Genomic DNA, 20,926 nt, shown 5'->3' with positions numbered 1-20,926 from the left:
ATCTATTCATTTCATTATTTCCGTCCCTAAATCAAAAGCAGACATAAATAAGATGTTTTCATTGAGTTTAATTACTTTCCCTAGAGGGTAGATAATAAAGGTTATAGAATTGAGATGTGGGTTTGATAGGGTGGTGCTTTATGAGAAGTTGCCAAGATCCCACAAGTGAAGATTTGCAGTATAATGCAGTATAAGATATTATTAAGATTTCATTTTTCTCATGTTTCCAGATATTCCATTAAATCTTACTTGCTTTTCAAAGGAGGAAGAAGAGGGAAGAGACATTGAAGAAGACACCATTGTGAATCCTGATAGAGACAGTGCCACAAACCAAATAAGGAGGAAGGAACCCCAGATTCCTACCACGACAAACTACAACCGAGGAGGGGCTAAGTACAATGAAGCCAAGACTAACCGGTCCCCAACGAGAGGAAGTGAATTCTCTGGAAAGGGTGGTACTCCCAACACATCCTTAGATTCCACTTCCCAACCAGTCACTGAACTAGCCCCAGAAAAAGGTGTCCCTTTGACTTCACGCCCTGTGACCCAGCTGCCACCTCTCACTCTGGAAGACACTTCAGCCTCTCTGAGTGATGGTTTTGTCCGAGTTCCACAGATGAACTTGTCTGGGACTGTGGAATCTTTCCATACGGTTTCTGTAACGGAATCTCCAGAGGCATCTACCGACATCAGTGAGGAAGAGAGTTTATTGACCAGTTTCAAGCTCGATACGGGAGCTGATGATTCTTCAGGCTCCAGTCCTGCAACTTCGGCTGTGCCGTTCATCTCTGAGAACAGATCCCACGGCTATGAAACTTCTTCAGAAAACCCAGAGGCAGTCACATACGATGTCCTTGTACCAGCATCTACGAGAAATGCTTCCGAAGATTCAGCGTCCTCAGGTTCGGAGGAGTCTCTCGGGGACCCTTCCCTTGATGGAAACGTGTGGTTTCCTGATACCACAGATGTGACGACACAGCCTGATGTTGGATCAGGTAGAGAGGGCTTTCCCCAGACTAATGACACCGAGACAGACACTGAGGAACCCGAGAAGACCGCCGAGTCCTCTTCCCCGGGCCCCCTGGTGTCACAGGGCCCCTCGCTCACGGATATGGACATGCCACATTATCCTACCTTTGCGTCCTTCCCAACGGAGGTAACTCCTCATGCTTTTACCCCGTCCTCCGGACAGCATGATTCAATCCCCACCGTCCACGGGGTCCACTCGCAGACAACCCAGCCAGTCTACAACGGTGAGACACCTGTTCAACCTTCCTACAGTAGTGACGTCTTTCCTCTAGCCACCCCTTTGTTGCTTGACAATCAGATCCTCAACACTACCCCTGCTGCTTCAGGTAGTGATTCGGCCTTGCATGCTACGCCTGTATTTCCCAGTGTCGGTGTGTCGTTTGAATCCATCCTGTCTTCCTATGACGGTGCGCCTTTGCTTCCATTCTCCTCTGCTTCCTTCAGTAGTGAATTGCTTCGCCATGTGTATACAGTCTCTGAAATCCTTCCACACGTCACTTCAGCTCTTGAGAGTGATCAGGTGTCCCTGCATGCTTCTCTGCCAGTGGCTGGGGGTGATGCGCTGTTAGAGCCCAGCCTTGCTCCGTACTCTGATGTGCTGTCACATCAGACCACTGCTCGTGCTGCTTCAGAGACCGTGGAATTTGGCGGTAGTGAACCTGGTGTCCTTTATAAAACGCTTATGTTTTCTCAAGTTGAACCGTCCAGCAGTGAGGCCGTGATGCATGCACGTTCTTCAGGGCCTGAACCTTCCTATGCCTTAACTAATAATGAGGGCTCCCAACACCTCTTCACTGTTCCTTACGGTTCTGCAGTACCTGTGCAGGATTCTGTTCAGGTTTCCCTCTTTAGCAGCCCTAGCCACACACCGATGCCTAAGTCTTCCTTAGTAACCCCAACCGCGTCGTTGCCGCCGCCTACTCATGGCCTCTCTGGTGATGGGGAGTGGTCTGGAGCCTCCTCTGATAGAGAGTTTCTTTTACCTGACACAGATGGTCTTAACGTGTCTTCAACTGTTTTTGTAGCCGAATTTACACATCCAACACCTTTGTCTGGTGATGATAACAAGCGGCTTTCTAAAAGTGAGATAATACGTGGCAATGAGACTGAACAGCAAATTTCTCCTTTCAGTGAGCTGGCTTACCATTCTGGAAGCACAGTCTTGCCTGACCTGTATGATCATGTAAATAAGCCGAATGCGTCTTTACAGGAGTCCCCTGTCTCCATTTCTAGCACAAAGGGCATACTTCCAGGGCTGCTTGCTTATCCCACTACTAAGGTTTTTGATCATGAGATTAGTCAAGTTCCAGAAAATAACTTTTCAGTTCAGTCTTCACATGCTGAATCTCAAGCATTTGGTGATACTTCACTTAAACCTGTGCTTAGTGCAAACTCAGAGCCAGCCTCCGCTGACCCTGCTTCTAGTGAGATGTTATCTCCTTCAACCCAGCTCATATTTTATGAGCCCTCAGCTTCTTTTAATACTGAAGCGTTGCTGCAGCCTTCCTTTCAGGCTTCTGCTGTTGACACGTTGCTTAGAACTGCTCTTCCAGCTGTGCCTAGTGACCCAATGTTGGCTGAAACCCCCAAGGTTGATCAAATTAGTTCAACAGCATTGCATCTCATGGCATCAGATTCTGCTTCAAGTGAAAACACGCAGCCCTCTGCATCTGTACCGGTCTCTGGTGTATCGCCTACTTCTAATACGCACGCTGCTTCACTTCAAGGTTTAACCATTTCTTACGCAAGTGAGAAATATTTTGAACCAGTTTTGCCTAAAAGTGAAAGTTCCCAGCAAGTGGTACCCTCCTTGTACAGTACTGATGCGTTATTCCAAACTGCCAATTTGGAGCTTAACCCTGCCTTTCCCCCAGAAGGAAAGCATGCATTTGCTACCCCTGTCTTATCAGCTGATGCACACCCAGATACACTTATAAACACGTTTATTTATTCTGATGAAGTCTTCACCTCCACCAAGGGTCCTGCTTCTGATGAGGTATTGGCTGGCGTTCCTACAGTTGTAACTGCTGATCGTTCTGTTCCCTTAGGAAATGTGTATGAGTATGTTTCCGTTACAGCTGTTTCTCCCAGCAAAGATGGTTCTGTAACCACAACCAAGTTGCTGTTTCCTTCTAGAACAACTTCGGAGCTGATTCAGAGTGCCAGATCTGATGCCGATTTAGTGGGTGGTGGTGACAATGGTGACAGTGATGATTACGATGATGATGATTATGATGACAGAGATAGAGGTGGCTTATCCATAAATAAGTGCATGTCATGCTTCTCCTATAGAGAATCACAGGAAAAGGTAATGAATGATTCAGCCAGCCAGGAAAACGGTCTTGTGGATCAGAATAACCCAATCTCATACTCACTATCTGAGAAATCTGAAGAGGAAAATAAAGCTACAGGTGTAATATCAGACAGTCAGACTGATAAACCAGCAACAGCAAATGTGCCACCCCCAGAGCACGATGATGGAAAACAGGAAAATGACATTCAGACTGGGAATGCCCTGCCTCCTTTCACCCCAGAGTCTAAAGCATGGGCAGTTCTCACAAGTGATGAAGAGAGTGGATCAGGGCAAGCTGCCTCAGATAGCCTTAATGATAACGAGACTTCCACAGATTTCAGTTTTCCAGATGTTATTGAAAGAGATGGTGATGGGGTCCCGGAAGCAGGTGACTCAGAAAAGACTCCTGGACCCCCACAGTCCTCGACACCAACTGTAACTAGCGGGCACTCAGAAGTGTTCAACATTTCAGAGGCAGGTTAGTTATGGATCCAAAGGATAGATTGAGCTGTGGTGGCTTGCGTCCTCAAAAAATAGAAAAATCATGGAGAGAGAAATTTGGTAAAATGACCATCATTTTTTTAAATCAAGATATTTACAAATCAATTTACACTTTTTAAAGTCTGATTTTATTCATTATTTCAAATGAATACTCAACATGTTTTGGGCCTTAATTCAATTCTCTCTAAAAGAGATAAGGTGATTTTTATTTATTGTCCATTTTTTTTTTCATATTCTACAAGATACCTGTTACTTGGAGCAATTCTGTGCGCATAATACATTTTTAGTATGCTGCTTTTTAAATAATAGATTGGCGTGTGTTTTAGATGATTTTAATTTTAATGTTTACTTATATTCCAAAATAAGTTGTAAACTAATTCTATCGAAGTAGAAAATGAATTATAAACTCTGATAGTAATATGATATATGCACCTTTCTCTGACCCATCCAGTGGAAAGGAATTAGGTAATTTGCACATCTGCATCAGCTTGGGAGCTTTAAAAAAAAGTTCTCTTGCTAAGTTTTGAGAGTTAGCGGCAAGATTTTTTTTTTAAGGTTTTAATTTTTTAAAAATTGCCTTTGATTACCTTAATGTTGCCTAAAGAGGGCAGTGTGAACTCACAAAATACATTCTGCTTCCTACTTGCTATGGTACAGCTTTCCAAGAAGTTAAATAACGAGCATTAATATGCATGGTATGTTTAAGTATTATATGACAAGATGTACAACACTAGAGCATTTTCTGTAGAAATGCATTCCAGTTGTTAATGTATTTTAAGCAGATGAATTTATCTGCCAGATGTCTCTTCGAGCAGATTACTTGCAGCGTATGTAATACAGATGTTGGCATTAGATGCCAATGGGGAAAAAAGGGAAATTCAATACCCTGAAGCAGGCGAAATACTAGATGATTTCATTGCATTGATCATGAGTTTTATAATTTGCTTTTGTTAAATTTTAAGACATTTTTTAAATTAACAATGAGAATATTTAAATCTCAGTGGTAATTCAAAAGATAGGCTGAAGTAACATCTTACACTCTTATTGCATAAAAGTGGATATTTAAAATCCAGAATGTAGACACCAATCTCATTAGGATGTTTTTCCTCTGTGTAATTTCCCTTGAATTAGTTGTATGCTTTTCCTTCAGTGCAGCATCAATTAAAAGGTTGTACATTTTGATAGAGAAGTTTTTTCTGCATTCTGACTTGAGACCAATTTAACATTGCACTCCAGTTTAAACACTTACCCTCTGTTATGTGAAAATGAATCATAAACTCTTGGGTCACCATATTCATTAGTGTTGCCATATATATAGATTGTTATCTGACTTCAATTATAGTACTTGTAGTTTTAAAATTTTTATTAGATCTATTTTAAAGGGAAGCATCAGGAACTCATCCAATTTTCTATCTTACTAGGTAAGTGACATCATCTACATGTTCTTGCTAGATTATGCTGTTATGGAAAGACTTTATATATTGCAAAATGCCAAACCTAGAATTGACTAAAACTTAGCAATTTGTCTTCCACTCTCGAATCAGATTTATTTAAAAGGTGTGTTCTCCCACTGATGAGGAGAAAATGCGATACGACGTCTAGCGTCATCAAGTAACATAATTAATGACGTAAATAAGATCAAACAGGTTTAGGGCGAAATTGTTGCCTGTTTTTAAAGCTATCTCTGTAAAAAATCCTATGTAGTCTGTCTTATCCAATAATTGAATATGCCTCTTTATTAAATGCATATAGACTAATTCTGAAATTTACCATTTTATCATCTACTTCTAGAATGTAGAATAATTTACAAGACATGTTCCTCAAAACAATATAGATAAGGCAGATACTAGTATCTGTAATTTATGAGTCCATAAACTGAGGTCCAAAGATTGCTTGACGTAGGTCCCAGAGGGAGTTAGTACAAAACTGAGACTGGAAACATACTATTGGTGTCCGGCTTCTAGAGACTACGTTTTCATGATTGAGGACAATAGAATATATGCAATGCTTAATTTGTAATACCAAAATTATACTGTTCTATTCTCAAAATGTATTTTTAAATATTAATCTTAATTAATCTTCCTAATCATCTAGTAGTAGATTCTTATCATTTAGGTAACCCATATACACTATGGAGTCATATCAGAAAAATACTTTAGCCCTAATTATTGGATTTAAAAATCAATACAAGTAGCTGCTCATTATAGTATGCACAGCAGCCAGGTGATTGTCTGTACTTTCATGTGGAATCTCACCTTGTATAAAACACCTCGGATTCAGAATGTGTAATTACCATGGATTTATCATTCTAACTCCTCAATTAAAAGGTTTATTTTAAAATCCAACCTCCCAGAGAACTTATGAGAAAAGTCTGTACAAAAGACAATGTGTGCGTGCATATGTGTGTGTTTGTGCGTGTATATAGTGCGTGTGATAAATCCGTATGATAATTTGTTACATATTTTGTTATATATCTTACATATGTATTGCATATTTGATCAGACATATTTCATATATATGTATGCAAATATATCTAGATACATACATATATATGCTCATATACCTGTATACATATTGCAACAAATATTTGTGGTCATCAAAGACCTAAATAATTAACTAAGTTCACTTTGTATATAAGTTAATGTACATCATTGGTTCTCAAACTTTAATGTGGATCAAAATCACCTGGAGGGCTTGTTAAAACAGAGCTTGCTGGGTCTTACCTGCAGAGTTTCTGATTCATTAGATTTGGTGTGGTTGGGATGGGGTCCGAAATGTGCATTTCTCGTAAGTTCCAGGTGATGCTGCTGCCGCTGTTCTGGGGAGCATACTTCAAGAATGACTGAAGTAGATAATAATGCTAACCTCCATTTGTAATTTCTAGCTACCAGGGACTGCGCTAAGTGGATTATTTCATTTATTAACCATGAACATTCCATTTAGGTAACAAGAGTTACAATACAAAAAATGAGAAGACAATCGTGTGTAAATCAGTTTGCTTTCCTAAGTTTCATAAAGAAATATCAGTGCCTTCACCATCAGATGACATAGACCTCTACATGAGCCTCACCACAGGATGTCATGACCAGAGCGTATGATTAACATGATAGAAGGTGAAGTGCAGCCTTCTCTCACGAGACTATTAACTACAGCTCGGGGATCGGTTGACTTACAGTAGTCCCACTTTTCATACAGTTTTATGATTTTTTAGTCACACTTCTGAATTCCGCTTTTTTCTAACATGCTTCCGCAGTCATGAAAACAAACATCTTGGGAAATCTGAGTGTCATTTATACTCCTTTGATATATTTTCTATGTAAGTGGATTAAATTCTTGACCCTTTCTGCATCATTTCTCCTTATAGAAGGAAGCTATCATTTAAAATCTTAAGTTCTCTCCAGTTAAGTATATTTCAATACTGTATTGATGAATTTGTGACTCTCAAATTTGTTCTTAAATGTTTTCAATTTAAATTGATTGCTATTGTCTCATATCATTAATAGTAAGATAACTTGGTATAAAAGTACCAAATGCACCAGACGTGTAGAAAGCGACACAGAGTCTGATGAGGAACTTAAATTTAGTTCTTCCAGAACTTCTACAGGTAGACAGGATAAGGGTTATTACTTTGTAGCAGTGTCAGCGTGTCATCATGGTAGAACGGTTCTAATGTTCAGTCATCTTGGTTTCCCACTGCACACGCCTCAAAGTAGAAGGGAAGAATTGTGACTGGCCACTGACACCCTGCAGTTCTGAATCCTTTTTTTTTTTTTTTTAAACAATTTGGAAGGATAGTTCCAGTTGCAGTGATTTTCAAAGTGCTAGAACAATAATGCTCCTGGTTGGTCACAAAAATCATTATTTGCCACCTTTTAAAATTAACCTAAAGACACAATTTTGACTTTTTCATAATTGACACTTGCATATATAAAAAGAATTTCTTAGATCTGGGCATTCCTTCAATTCACATGCAATAGGATTTTTATTTTTGGCAGAGAAAAACAGTTGGTAAGAAGGGTATTCAAAATAATGTCTTAAAAGCAACTTACATTTAAATTTTGGTTCACTGGAATGAAGGTTTATCCTAATGTAAAAAGCATTATCCTGATTCTGTCTTCATGAAATTACTAATTGCTCCTAATTACTTACCTAATTGTGAGGTTAAAAATATTTCCATTACAATTAATTTTGGAAAATCGAGATTATCTATGGTGATTCGGTAAGTAGCATTGTTTTTCCTGATCATTTGATTTAAAAACTGAATCGTTTTCTTATTTTAATACTTTCATTTCCCTTCTAACAAGCTTTTCAAGGCAATATTATGCTCATTTGTTGCCACAGCCGGCACCTTTTCCTGGGTGTGAATCTTTGTTGGGATATTATAATTCTTCAGCTCCGATAAGCCTGCCTTACCTTTTTTTTTTTCTGAGTTTATTTGTTCATTTGTTTTTGAAATATAGTTGATCTACCACTCTATGTCAATCCCTGCTCCACTACATAGTAATTCAGTATTTCTATCCATTTCAAACTGATCACCATGGAAAGTCTAGTGAGGATATGTCATCATGCAAAGATACTACGTAGTGATTGCCTGTATTCCTCACACTGCACATCTCATACCCGTGACTTTTTTTTTTTGCAACTGTATAGCCTGCCTTACTTTTTAAACTTTGTGTTACTTAAATTAGCGTAGAATCACAGACATTCGTTGCTTCATAAAGTTGAAATTTTAAAGGTAAGCAAAAGCAATGAAGGTTGCAGTTATTCGACTGAAAAATATACTTTTCCTACAGCTTAAAATGTCAACTCTCTCGATTTTCTCCGACTACAGAGGCCAGTAATAGTAGCCATGAGTCTCGCGTTGGTCTAGCTGAGGGGTTGGAATCCGAGAAGAAGGCAGTTATACCCCTCGTGATCGTGTCAGCCCTGACTTTTATCTGTCTAGTGGTTCTTGTGGGTATTCTCATCTACTGGAGGTAAGTTGAGTGTTTGTTGAGGAACTGTATGTTTCATAGAGCTCTGATTTTGCCTGTTTGTTACCTGAACGTTCTTCAAAGCATATTCAAAATGTCTTTTACTTGAGAGCTACCATGAATTTATCCAGCTAGCTGAATAAGGTGAATTTGTAAATCCAAGGATATAGTAATAAAAGATTTGATTATTCGTCACACTTCTGTCAAACAATTAAGAGTAAAAGGGAGGAAGTTTAGCTTCCGTTAACGTTTATGCAGTATTTTGACAGTTGCACATTCATGTTAATCTAATTAGCGTTCAAACATTATCATAGCATTTGACATAAATCTAAACTTCTCACTTTAAATGCTTCAACTGTCATAACTTTAAAAGGTATTATTTTGGAAAACATGATTTTTGATATAATAAAAAATTTTATAGCAGTGGATTTTGTATAGGATACATATCAACTGCATACTGATAACAAAAAATGCTAACCCGTGTACAACAGCAAAAATCAAGCATTGGAATATAAGTATAACTAGAAAATAGACTAGACTAAGATGTGTAGGATTTTTAAATTCATTAGAATTTGCCTTGCGGATGAAAGATAGCTTCATTCTTATCAGTATCCTGTTAAAACCTTTAAAGGACAAGGAACGTTGCACCCATCATAAGCTTCCCATCCTATAGCAAGCAGAGCATTCTGCAAATTGGTAAGTTTACTAAGGGCACAGTGCAAATCAGTTTAACTGTTATAACAGTCTGTTGGAAAACAAAGACTTTGTGATGATTCAAGAAGTCCTATCTGCAAACTAAGAAAGGACATAGCTTAGTACTTTCTACTTTTAAATAAAAGAGAATTTTGTTCAGAAGATTTATAATTCCTTTCTGTTTAGCAACATCTTTCTATAAGTTCATATCACCTCTCTTTGTGTTATTCCAAAGTATATTCTCTTAGTTCATTCAAAAATATTTACTGTTTTCAAAAATATTTATTGTTTCCCATATGCCTAGTACTATGTTAACTACTATGGGAAAGTAGAAAAAGTAAATGAATGCTGAGGAGGGTATAGCTCAGTGGTAGAGTGAATGCCTAGCATGCATGAGGTCCTGGGTTCAATCCTCAGTACCTCCATTAAGTAAATAGGTGAATAAACCTAATTACCTCCTCCCCCAAAAAAGATTAAATAAATAAATAAAAATTTAAGAAAAGTTTTTAAGTGAATGAATGAACAAATGAATGAGAGTCCTTGCTGTCAAGAAATTTATGCTTATTAAGAAGAAAGAATTTTCCATGAAAAATGTATATTACCCAACAATGTATGCATGGTAGCCGAAATCTCTAGTGCTAAGAATGGTCAGATATCAAGGGATCTTGATAGGCCAGAATGGGCAGAGTAAATGTGAAACACAGGTCTTGAGCTGGATGGGATTCAGAAAGAGGAGAGAGGGAGAAAGACATAACAGGCAGGGTCGCAGCAGGCGGGGAGACTGGGAAGCAGGAACGAGGGGTTGGGTCTGAGGCACTGGGACCTGTAGCCGCATGTGGTTGCACATTGGTGGCTAAGATAGAATGTTTACATGAGCACCTGTATTTCACATCTGCCTTCTTTGACAGAACAGAGTAGACTGCAGACTATGGAGAACAGATCATGCTTTTGTTACTCTCCATGGGTTAGGGGTCTGTTTTGTCCATAACATGGTGCAAACAAAACCATTTTCTTTAGCGATCTCTGTTATTGCAGTGTCTCTTTTTACAGAAGATTCTATGCTTAGAACAATACCACGAATCCAGTACCTAGTCCATAAATGTTTACTCAACAAAAATTCATATTTCTTTTCTTCCTACTCCCCACAGGGCTTGTTGGCCAAAATTCTTAGCCACATCGATACCATGTTTGCTCATATTACTGCTTTATATCTAATCTGATTTTCTCTGCCAAGCCAATTTTTGAAGTTAATGGAAAATGAGGTTAAACAAATATAAAATAGGAGGGAAAATAGGACCAAATTCTACTTCATAATAAATAACATTTGAATAAATCTCAATAAAGATGTCAGATAGTTTATAGTCACAAGGTTGAAATAAGTAGAATAAGTCTTTTCCTCTCTGATTATTTAATATCCCAAGTTTATTTTCTACAAATTTTAAAATCAGTGTCTTACTTAATATGATTTGAGATTTCATGGAAAATTCAAATCTGGAGTGGTTTTTATCTCCTGTTATTTATGGGTCATTTCATCTGTACTTAATGTGGAGAAAAAAAGATAAAATTACAAGTTGGAAAATACTAATTTGACTTTCATTGATAAAATGTTTCTCTTTTCTCATGAATGTCTCTCTTTTCTTCACAAATAACATTTACATAACTTGAGTACAGAAATAGTTAAAAACATGAGCACTCATGGTTTTATGTATGTATTTTTGTATCTAACTATCACATATCCTTATAAGATTTGTTACTCATATCTCTCTGATTCACAACCATATGAAGTCAATTCACTTCAAAATGTAACTTCTTAGGTCAGTAATACAAATGCAATAGGGGCATTTTGTAATTCAGCAAATAATAATTTAGCAATTTGCTGAATTACAGAATGACCATGTTAGTGCGTTCTTTAAAGTTTGTGAGAGTTATTCAAATTCCAGTGTAGCTGCATTTTTAAGCAATATGATTTCACTAGCCAATATGAAAACATTCTAAACCTTGGTGGAAGCTGCAGCCTGTAGAAAGGTTTACAAATCTAATGGCATACCAATAAGAGTCCTGATAATAACATGGTCCTTTCCTTCTAAATTTTTCCAGTTTATGTATTTAAACACTTCTCTAACCTAATTTTTTAGGAGAAAAAGTAATCTCAAAGTGGTATAGTAAATCCTCTCTTTTGTCTAATTTACCTAACTTAAGGTGGTCTCCTATGTTTTGTGTAAATCTTGATGGAAAGCATGTTGTAGCAGGAAGATAGAACAAATTAGAAGTGATGAAATCAGGGTCCCTTTTCCCATATCGTCCTGACATTTGCTACATGACCTTGGACCAGACACTTACCCAGCAAAGAATTAGTGACCTCTTTTTACCGCTGGGGGGAGGGTCCATGAGATCATCTTTAAGATTGCAGTCAGACTTTCTTTAGGGCTTCTGTGATGAATACAGCATGATGAATATTGTTTCATATTTGTATAAGTATCCAAAAATGGAATAATAATTACACATTTCTAGCTTTTAATTCTAAATACTGTGATGAAAAGGTGTAAATTAAATAATCGGATTAACATTGATTGATAGGACCTATGTCTACAAGTTTAAAACAGTCATCACTTTTTTCATCATGGCTGATAATTAGCAGGAGACAGTTATCAACACTTAGCACATAGACGCGAAGACGTTCACTGCTGATACAGAACAGATGGACCATGGATACTGAATCTTGTCATACGTTAAATAACATGCTTTGAAATTATTTTCCAGATGTTTTAAGGTATAATTTACATGAGCCAAATCGTAAGTTTCTAAGATGCAAAATTCCTTCCGTAAGGAATATGTTTTAAACGTTCTTTTTAAAGATGACAGAGGGTGAATTTTTGAAAGCTTTTTGAATAGTTAGAATCTAAAAAACACCAAAGCAGCACTCCATCAAAAGCAATGTGAAACAGAACTTTCCACAGACACAGTTGTTTTGGCTCTGGAGGGGGGAAGAGAAGCAATATGGATTCTCTCTTGATTTTAAATTCAAATCTGTGGGTCACTGAAGGTGGCTATCAACCCAGCATGGTGGCCTCTTAGTATCATGCAGTCTTTTAAAAAGAATGTCGCTTCCTAGGTAAGACTTCACTAGAAAGTGTACCTAACTAATCCAATTCAGATGCTTTTCATCCAGAATTCATCCTGTACTGTTTTAATTTTAGTTTTCCCACTTACAAACTTATTGGCATGATTTATACATTTCCTTGTTACTTATTAATGCAAGTAACATTACTGGACCACTTGTTTTCTAAAACCAACAAGTATTTGATTACACAGCTGATAAGAATAGAGCTGGTATTTACCCAGATACTACAATGAATACTAGTAATGTGTTAAATTTCAATGCCTATATGTCTTCTTCCCATTCTCCCAGACATGTCCTCTATCCATCTATCTATCCATCCATCCATCTTTCTCTAGCTATATATTCTACCTCTCCCTCCCAAATGTTTTGAAATTTTAAGGTAATCTCATTTGAGTCTCAGCTAGGCAAGAGAGTCTAGAATGCAGCTGAGTACCTTATGGTTGGTGGGATTTACTTGGAATAGGAGAGCCTCCTCTTTGTGTACCATTTGGAGATGCTTACAAGGGACTACGTTCTGGGTTGGTATAAGAAATGTCTAGTAACTGTAGATGGTCCCCAGAAAGAAGTGAGCCCCTTGTCCCTGAAGGTATTCATACTAGACCTTCTTTATACGTCAAAGATGCTGGGGAAGGGATTCTTGTATCAGCTGTGATACTGCACTAGGTCCCTTAAGGCATCTTACAACTTTAAAATGCAATGAGAAATAAATAGAAACCTTTTAACCAGCTCATAGAACTGGATTTTAGGGGAACTCAAAGAGATTTTAATTTTGCGATCTTAAAAGTGGGTATCAAACCCAGTGTTTCCATATCAGTGTGTCCGAACATACTACATCTGTAGTCGCACAGATAAGCCACATTTGCCCTGTTGTTTCTGCTCCAGACTGGTGTCAGCTCTGCTCAAGTGTGGACTTTCAGTAGGATAGTTTCTTTATCGTAATCGCCTGTGGCCCTCATCCCTCCCGTTTGTCATTGGTCCTCCATGCTCTTCCCACTTCCCAGGATCTGCACCCAGCTCAGGGTCCCTCTGACGCTTGACTCCTCACTTGCTCCTCTTCCTCCTGCACCACCTGTTCTCTCTTGAAGACATTCTTATGTTCTGCCAATTATGCACGTTCTCACGGGTTTGATTATCAAAGGTTTATACCGTCAGAGCAGGAAGCTAGTTTTTGCTATCCACATCGTTGCTTTTGAATATTTTTTTCGTCTTGTGACATTAAAGTTGTGAATAAACAATATAATTTTGTCCCACTCAGACATACAGCCGTAAATTCATTGACCAGATATTTCAGGGCACCCACAACAAGTCGGACACTGTTCTTGACACTGCGTTAGGACAAAGTACATTGCCTTTTGGGGAGTTACCTTCCAGTGAGGGAGGACCAACTAAAATCATAAAAGACAAATAAACAAATGTATAAATAAGGTATTTCAGATACTGGTACGTGCCACAAAGCAAACAGAAGGGGGAAGATTAGTGACTTGGCAGGATGCGCTGGTACTTTTCGCTCAGGTGGTCAGGGAGGGACTCTCGGAGGAAATGGCATTTGAGCCCATGCATAAGTGATGGGAAGGAGGCAGATGGCCAGAGGGAACATCAGAAGCCAGGGCCCGAAGGTGATACCGACAGGGCTGCTTTGAGGGAGAAAGAAAGAGCCAGTGAGGGCTAGAGCCTAGTGGGTGAGGGAGACTTGGAGATGAAACAGCTACAGCAAAAGGGGACCAGGTCACAGAGGGTCTTACAGCCCTTGCTGAAGTCACTGAAAGCTTTCTAATTCCAGTGGGAAGCCACTGAAGAATTCTATGCAGGGAACTGATTATTGAGAAAATACCGCAACTGAAGTGTATCCTATAAGAACACAATGTTACGTTAAAGCTCATTAGGATAAATTTCTTGTTCCTGGAATCTTTAAAATGGAAGGAAGATTGGCATTTTCCCTCAAACAGATCTTTCTATTTCAACCGAACCACTCATGAGTAAGATTTCAAATAAATGAAATGACCCGCATCAAAGAGTGTCCTTAGCAGTTTTAATCATCGAAATTGTTTTAATTAAGGGTAGTTTGCATTAGTTTTCAGCAGCAGTTGGTTCTTTGCTCTTCTCAGTAGTCTGCACTGTGCTCCTGCCAGATGTTACTCTTATTATCTGAATGAAAATAGATCCAGGTGACATTGTAGGTCATGGTTGTTGTTGGCGCCAAATACATTCCTTCTCAAAACCCTCGCCAACAAGGCTAGTATCTGTTGGAGAGAAAATCGTCCCTGTCTTGGGTTATATGCTCATTATTTCCTCACTTTGCTCTGTCATTGTTGCATTATCAAACTTCAAAGGTAAAGCTGCCTCCTTTTTTCATAAAAATGTTACCACTGTGGAATTTCACTGCTACATGGTCATAGCTTGCTGCCTTTTGCTAGCAGCTGCATATGCCTGGAATAGCATGGTCACTTAAATATTGAGTGAAAATAGCTTTGGACAGACCTTCTTTCCCACTCTGGTCCTTCCCTGGGAGGCAGGGCACACTGGGGCATCGCAGCAGTGGGGGACTAGGGCGTTGAGGTGTCCTCCTACTTGGCTCAGCTGCAAGTATCATCTCTGCTTTCACCATGTCTCAAATCTCCTTGCTCTTCTGCATCTGGTACAGGTAAAACTGACAAGTTTGGAGGCTATAAAATTCTTTAATACTTGTGTTTTTTAAAAACAGGTATAGAGATCCACTTATGTTTTAATCCTGGAGATTTCTGTCATAATTTTTAAGCAGCTCAGAAGTTGTCTTATTGTCCATACCAGCAAGTAGTATAAATTGCTTTCTTTTCTTTCCAGAAAATGTTTCCAGACTGCACACTTTTATTTAGAGGACAGTACATCCCCTCGAGTAATATCCACACCTCCAACGCCCATCTTTCCAATTTCAGGTAACAGCTTGAAGTGTGACCATGAATAGCTGGTAGATGTTAACTGAAAAGCACAATATTGGAAGGTTTGTCCTTACTGGGGTACTTTGCAAATGACTGTGATGTAGATCAGTGAATATTTGTGTTTCCCAAAATATTGTGTATCAGGCACTCAGGTTTATAAATTGTTCTCATTAATTTTGAACATTCTTAACTATGCAGGTGATATGGCAAAATAATTTATAATTGTTCAGATGTTGTATGTTTTCAAAAGCATAAACATATAGCAATAAAATATTAGTAAGGAACGATGCTGACTTTTGGTCATTTCAGTGACTTTAATGGAAACTGAAACAACAAAGCCAGACTAAAGCAGCGCAATAAGGATGGACAGGACAAAACCACAAAAATAAAGACAAAGTGTAATTCCTTTCTGATTATCTGAGTGTATATGAGAAAAGGTTTCTTAACTACATTAGAAAAAAAGGAAACTATTAAAATGGTGAGGGCAGTGCAAAGAGTGTATGGTTGCCTGAAATACTTTTAAGTAAAAATGTCAGACAGTTGAATACCTGGGAAAAACCTCATGTGTTTTATCAGGACGTACCTCGTTAACTGTTCAAGAATCAACCTGAGTCATTTTGAGTAAGACCCTCATTGACCCCAAAGTTCACACTGTCACTAAGATCACAGACACTTACTGAATTAACATTTTATAACATTTCAGAATGAAAAGTGATAAAAAAAATAGTTTGTCTAGAAATATGTGAACTACAAAAGCAGTACTGATGGACAGAGCGTGAGCCAAGAACATGGAGAGTCACCAAACCAGGGGAAGCAAAAGGAACAGTTCTCTCCCTGGTCGTGGTCTTTGTACAGAAGCCTCTTGTTAAATCTAAATCGTCTGAGACATCACATGTCATTGCTTGAGGCCCAAGTTCTACATGATGTTATCTTCTCAAATCTCGTAATCTAAAAAGCAGAAAATTCAAAAGAGAAGCATTTTCCTTGTAATTTTCAACAGGCATAGGAATTAGAAGTGTTTCACTCTTTTAACTCTTTTCCCAATTCTCTGTCTTTAACTACCAAGATTTTGTTTCTGTTTTTCTAGTTTATATTAAAATTCTGTCCATTTCTTTTAGTAGAGCACAATTTCTCATTAATGTATTTAGAATTTTGAGACCAGGTGCTCTCAGTTATCTGCTACATTTTGATTCTCTTGTGCTTTCCAAACATACCTCTCCTGTATACTCTGTTAGGGTGGCTATGAAAATTAATCACATTATTCAAAGGCCAATGTAGTTTTCTTGTTACCAATAAATAATCCAAAATCAGGTCCTTGCCCAGGGAAATCCAGAATCCCCTGTTCTACTTCTCAGACAAATGGTGATCAAGGGCGTGTCCTCATTTCACCTGCTCGGCCCTCAAAAAATGCACTCCTGATTGCCCCATATGTGCATTTTCATGTAAAATCAGAAAATAAAAAGGTACGTTAGTCTCACTTACTTGCGGACCAGTTCATAAAAGAAATTACCAAAAGACATGATTGTAAATAAAAAGTAGTCATTTTGCTCATAGAAAGAGGTTAGCTGTGCAGGATAATTTCTGTAGGTTTGACAGACCTTCATTAGGAGAACTAGTGATTTAGATGTGACAAGTTATTTCTGTTTTCTTACCTAATTATAAAAGCTACTTCCAGGCAAGTTCCTTCTGTAGGTGTGAAGGTGGAATTACACCTTTGTCTAGTGTTTCTTAAGTTTAACTCGCTAATTCAATTTTAATATTCAGGTACACTCATCTAAAAGAGAACAGATGGATTCTAAATTTTTTTTTGTAAATCAATAAATTCTTGGTAACTGAAGCTTAACAATATTAAATGGACTAGATGCTGAACATCTGTTGATGTAAATAACTGTTTCTAGTGAAATGTGTTTGATGTTTCCTTGTCAGAGATATCACTTGTGAAATTGCACACTGTGAACTAGTAATATGTTTAATATAAGAAAGTCTTTCCAGAAAAAAAAAAGAACCAGATAAAATAATTTGGCCCTTTCACAATTAATTAACAGACCTAATGACTTTGTTTACATAGCATATTTTCAAGTTACAGTTCTTGAAATTTTACAGATTCGAAGTCCCAAAGGTTTTTGACATTATCCTTAATGAATAGTCTGCATATACATGTTTTCTATTATTTCTAGAGAGAAGGAAAAAATGCTTTCAGACGTAAACATCTAAATATTTAACTGAGAGACGTTAAACTGTACGATTTTATAAAACTGAAATTGCATTGTATGTTATGTTTAGTCCATGGTAAAATTGAAAATATATTATTTCTGCATTTTTCCCTAGAATTTACAGGCAATTATCACTCACGTTAAAGAAAGTTACCCATAAAGAGATGCAATCCATTGATAAGAAGTAAGGCTTTGGTAGTATTTATAACCTAACTTTGAAAATTAATTCTTTTCGCTTTAGAGTATGAAAGGAAAAAGGATTCCTGATCAAATCAGAATTCTAAAATGCAGATTATGATTGACAGTAAATATAGAGAAAGTTGGTAATTGTGGCTTCATATTTTATTGAACACAGATTCAATCCAGATTATAGAAATAACTGAACTTTGAAGTTGTTTTAGAAGAAAACTTTTTATACATTTTTATAAATGAGAGGCACAGTTATTTCTGTTGAATTATCCTTTCCAACCCAAATTTTTTTTTTTTATTCACCTAGATGATGTTGGAGCAATTCCAATAAAGCACTTTCCAAAACATGTTGCAGACTTACATGCAAGTAGTGGGTTTACTGAAGAATTTGAGGTATGATTTTAATGTGTATATTTTGAATAATATAGAAAACGGTAAATTTTAAAAATTCAGCAGTAGACTGTTTATTAACATTGAAACCATTTTTACTTCTAGCGAGAATATTAGTTCCATAATCAATTATGTGTTTAGGAGATGTGTTATGGGTGAGTCATGTAATTTAGAAAATCGGCTTTCCATTTTAAAAGTCAAATTGTACTAGTGGAAAAAACCAAAACATAGTTGATTCTCTCCCATACGATCAGAACTCCAGTATTCTTTTTTTTTTTTAAGTCTAAATTAAAAACTGATTGATTCCTTTTAATTTTCTAAACTATGTGAATCGTAGTAAATAACTAAATTTCATAATTTTCAGCCAAAGTACATGCAAGCTCTTAATTGTAAGTATTACAACAGTGTAAGTGCTGAAGCACTGATTATGGAAGGCATAATGAATATTACACAAGGTAAAACCCCGTCTTCTTCTCAAGAAAGTACGCATTTCTAAAACACATTTGAACTTAACAACCAGTGAAGATTTTTCTAGTAATATTCTGTAAAGCACACTTAGATGGTGGGGGCAGAGACATTTAGTGCATATTTATCATGGCCTCCCAAGCGATCAGTTAGGCAGATTTTTCAAAATAGGGTGACATAAGCCCACAGTTAACAGTAATAACCACAAAACATAAAGTTACCTTTACTGAGCCCTCTCTCCTGTGCTGGTCATTGTACTAAATGCTTCAACATTTAACATTCAACCATTTTATTTCTATTCTTATTACTGATGAAATCAACTTCCACAGAAGTTAATTAACAATTAACAAATATCAGGGCTGGGATTCAAATCTAGTCTGTGATTTAAACTCTCATGCCCTTTCCATTCTAGAAATCGAGGGCTCTCCAGCCTCAGCCCAGTCTCTCCCCTTTTGGAAGCATCCCATTGCTTTTTTGCCTCCCCACCTCACCCCCAAGTGCTCAGAGCCCTTTGAGCTCAGATCCTGATCCGATGGTGTTCCACTGTCCCCGTCACACCCAGCAACTGCTTCCCAGGAATCATGTCAACTAGAACATACTTAGGGAAGGAGAATGCCAGAGATTAGAAACTTTGAGAACCCAGAGGAAAGTGAAGTATATTGTCGTATTGTCATATTGTCATTGTCATTGTCATTAAAAACAGTAGAAGCCAGCTCATTTGATCTTAAAAGAAATCTAAGTCATAACTGCATTGAATAAGAAAACAGTGTGAGTTGACTACTGAGTAATGTGGAATAATATAAAGATTTATATATTTAAAACATCACGTTATTTTTTCTTACCATAATAGAGATTACTGGGTGGTGCAGTAGTAACTCATAGAAACGATCAAGCATACATCAAACAAAATCATAGTTGCAGAAGGGAGACTGTTAAGGATGGGTCTGATCTTCCAAATGTTCAAAACCATAAGGAAAAATAGACAATTTATAATAAAAGGTGCTGACAGCATATGCACAAGGGCAGAGTCACGGTTTTCACAACTATAAAATCATGTTGAAAATTACGAAGCAGTTCATAATGATTAAATTGATAGAATAACCTCACATTTTTACTCAGAAAGTGTTTTCTTAATTCCATTGCTTTTAACTCACAGTCTGATGGAAGAAAACTTTTCATTAACTTAATAATTAGCTTAATAAATAATAATGCAACACCTTTTAAGTGGTTTATGTAATAAATTGTTTTTAAACCTAGCGTCAGAATGATTTGCTGAGAAAGAGACCTTAAAAGCTTGTTTGGAGAAAGGCTGAGCCATTTTGCTGATGAATCAGATTTATATTTGGGTTAAATATGTTCTCAGAAATTATAAGGCTTTCATGTTAATATCTTAATACGTACTAAATAATGATGAATTCCAAGCTAACATATTTAGGTAGAAGACATCCCTGAGAAGGGGTTAATTCATTTTAAAAGAGAAATGGCAAAACTAACTTTTCTCTCCCCATTGAAATTTTAATTAAAAAGAGATCTACTAATTAAATATGTAGAAACTAATGTTATCTAAATTTTGTTTCAAAATACACGGTATATACAATAAAAAATTTTAGGGGATTGCTAATATTTTGGCAGCTCTAAATCTATTACCAGCCACCTAATAGGAAGCTTTTTACTCTTTAAAATTTCTCAAAATAAACAAAAAAAAGTATCACTAACTCAGTGTCAAATAGTGCTATCAAGACCAAATACAATTATATTTTGATGTTAGAAAATCTGGTACGTCAAAAATGTGTCATCAAATATGTGGTTTTTCTCATCAGCATTTTAAAAATTCATCATACTGTTATACACTGTCCCCTTTAAAAGTGTTATTTTTTTTCCTTTTACGTAATCTTAAGGTCCCAAAGTATTAGAAGTTTGATTTGCATGCAACTGTTTGAAACACTCTGTTTTGTTGGTATTTGACAAATGTATTTATTGCATGATCACGGTTTTCCATTGTAAACCTAATATGAACACTTTTCTTTCTCATTTGTCGTGTGCTGTGGAATTTGATTTCTTTACTTTTTTGGCATTCATTCCCTCATTAGACACTGAAAGAGTTTTACCAGGTAAGGCATTCTTTCACTGCATTTTCTTATAGC

The 20,926-nt window shown here is 37.1% G+C and overlaps 1 protein-coding gene across 4 annotated transcripts in view; it reads left to right on the top strand.

Annotated features, from left to right (window-relative positions):
* The window catches only part of PTPRZ1 (protein tyrosine phosphatase receptor type Z1), a 163,134-nt gene that overhangs the window by 120,358 nt on the left and 21,850 nt on the right, over window positions 1–20,926 (top strand). For 2 of the 4 annotated variants that reach the window (XM_074367158.1, XM_074367156.1), the window contains exons 12-16: window positions 263–1,253; window positions 8,655–8,799; window positions 15,431–15,522; window positions 18,235–18,320; window positions 20,873–20,893. In XM_074367158.1, coding sequence (XP_074223259.1) covers window positions 263–1,253; window positions 8,655–8,799; window positions 15,431–15,522; window positions 18,235–18,320; window positions 20,873–20,893 — 1,335 coding nt within the window. Of the gene's footprint in view, window positions 1–262; window positions 6,169–8,654; window positions 8,800–15,430; window positions 15,523–18,234; window positions 18,321–20,872; window positions 20,894–20,926 lie in introns of those variants that run through there. The other 2 variants (XM_074367157.1, XM_074367155.1) reach the window with 2 other exon arrangements.

The sequence above is a fragment of the Camelus bactrianus genome, chromosome 7, assembly GCF_048773025.1.
Source record: "Camelus bactrianus isolate YW-2024 breed Bactrian camel chromosome 7, ASM4877302v1, whole genome shotgun sequence".
Lineage (NCBI taxonomy): Eukaryota > Metazoa > Chordata > Mammalia > Artiodactyla > Camelidae > Camelus > Camelus bactrianus.
The sequence above is the reverse complement of the archived record's forward strand: the minus strand, read 5'-3'. Positions and strand labels throughout refer to the sequence as shown.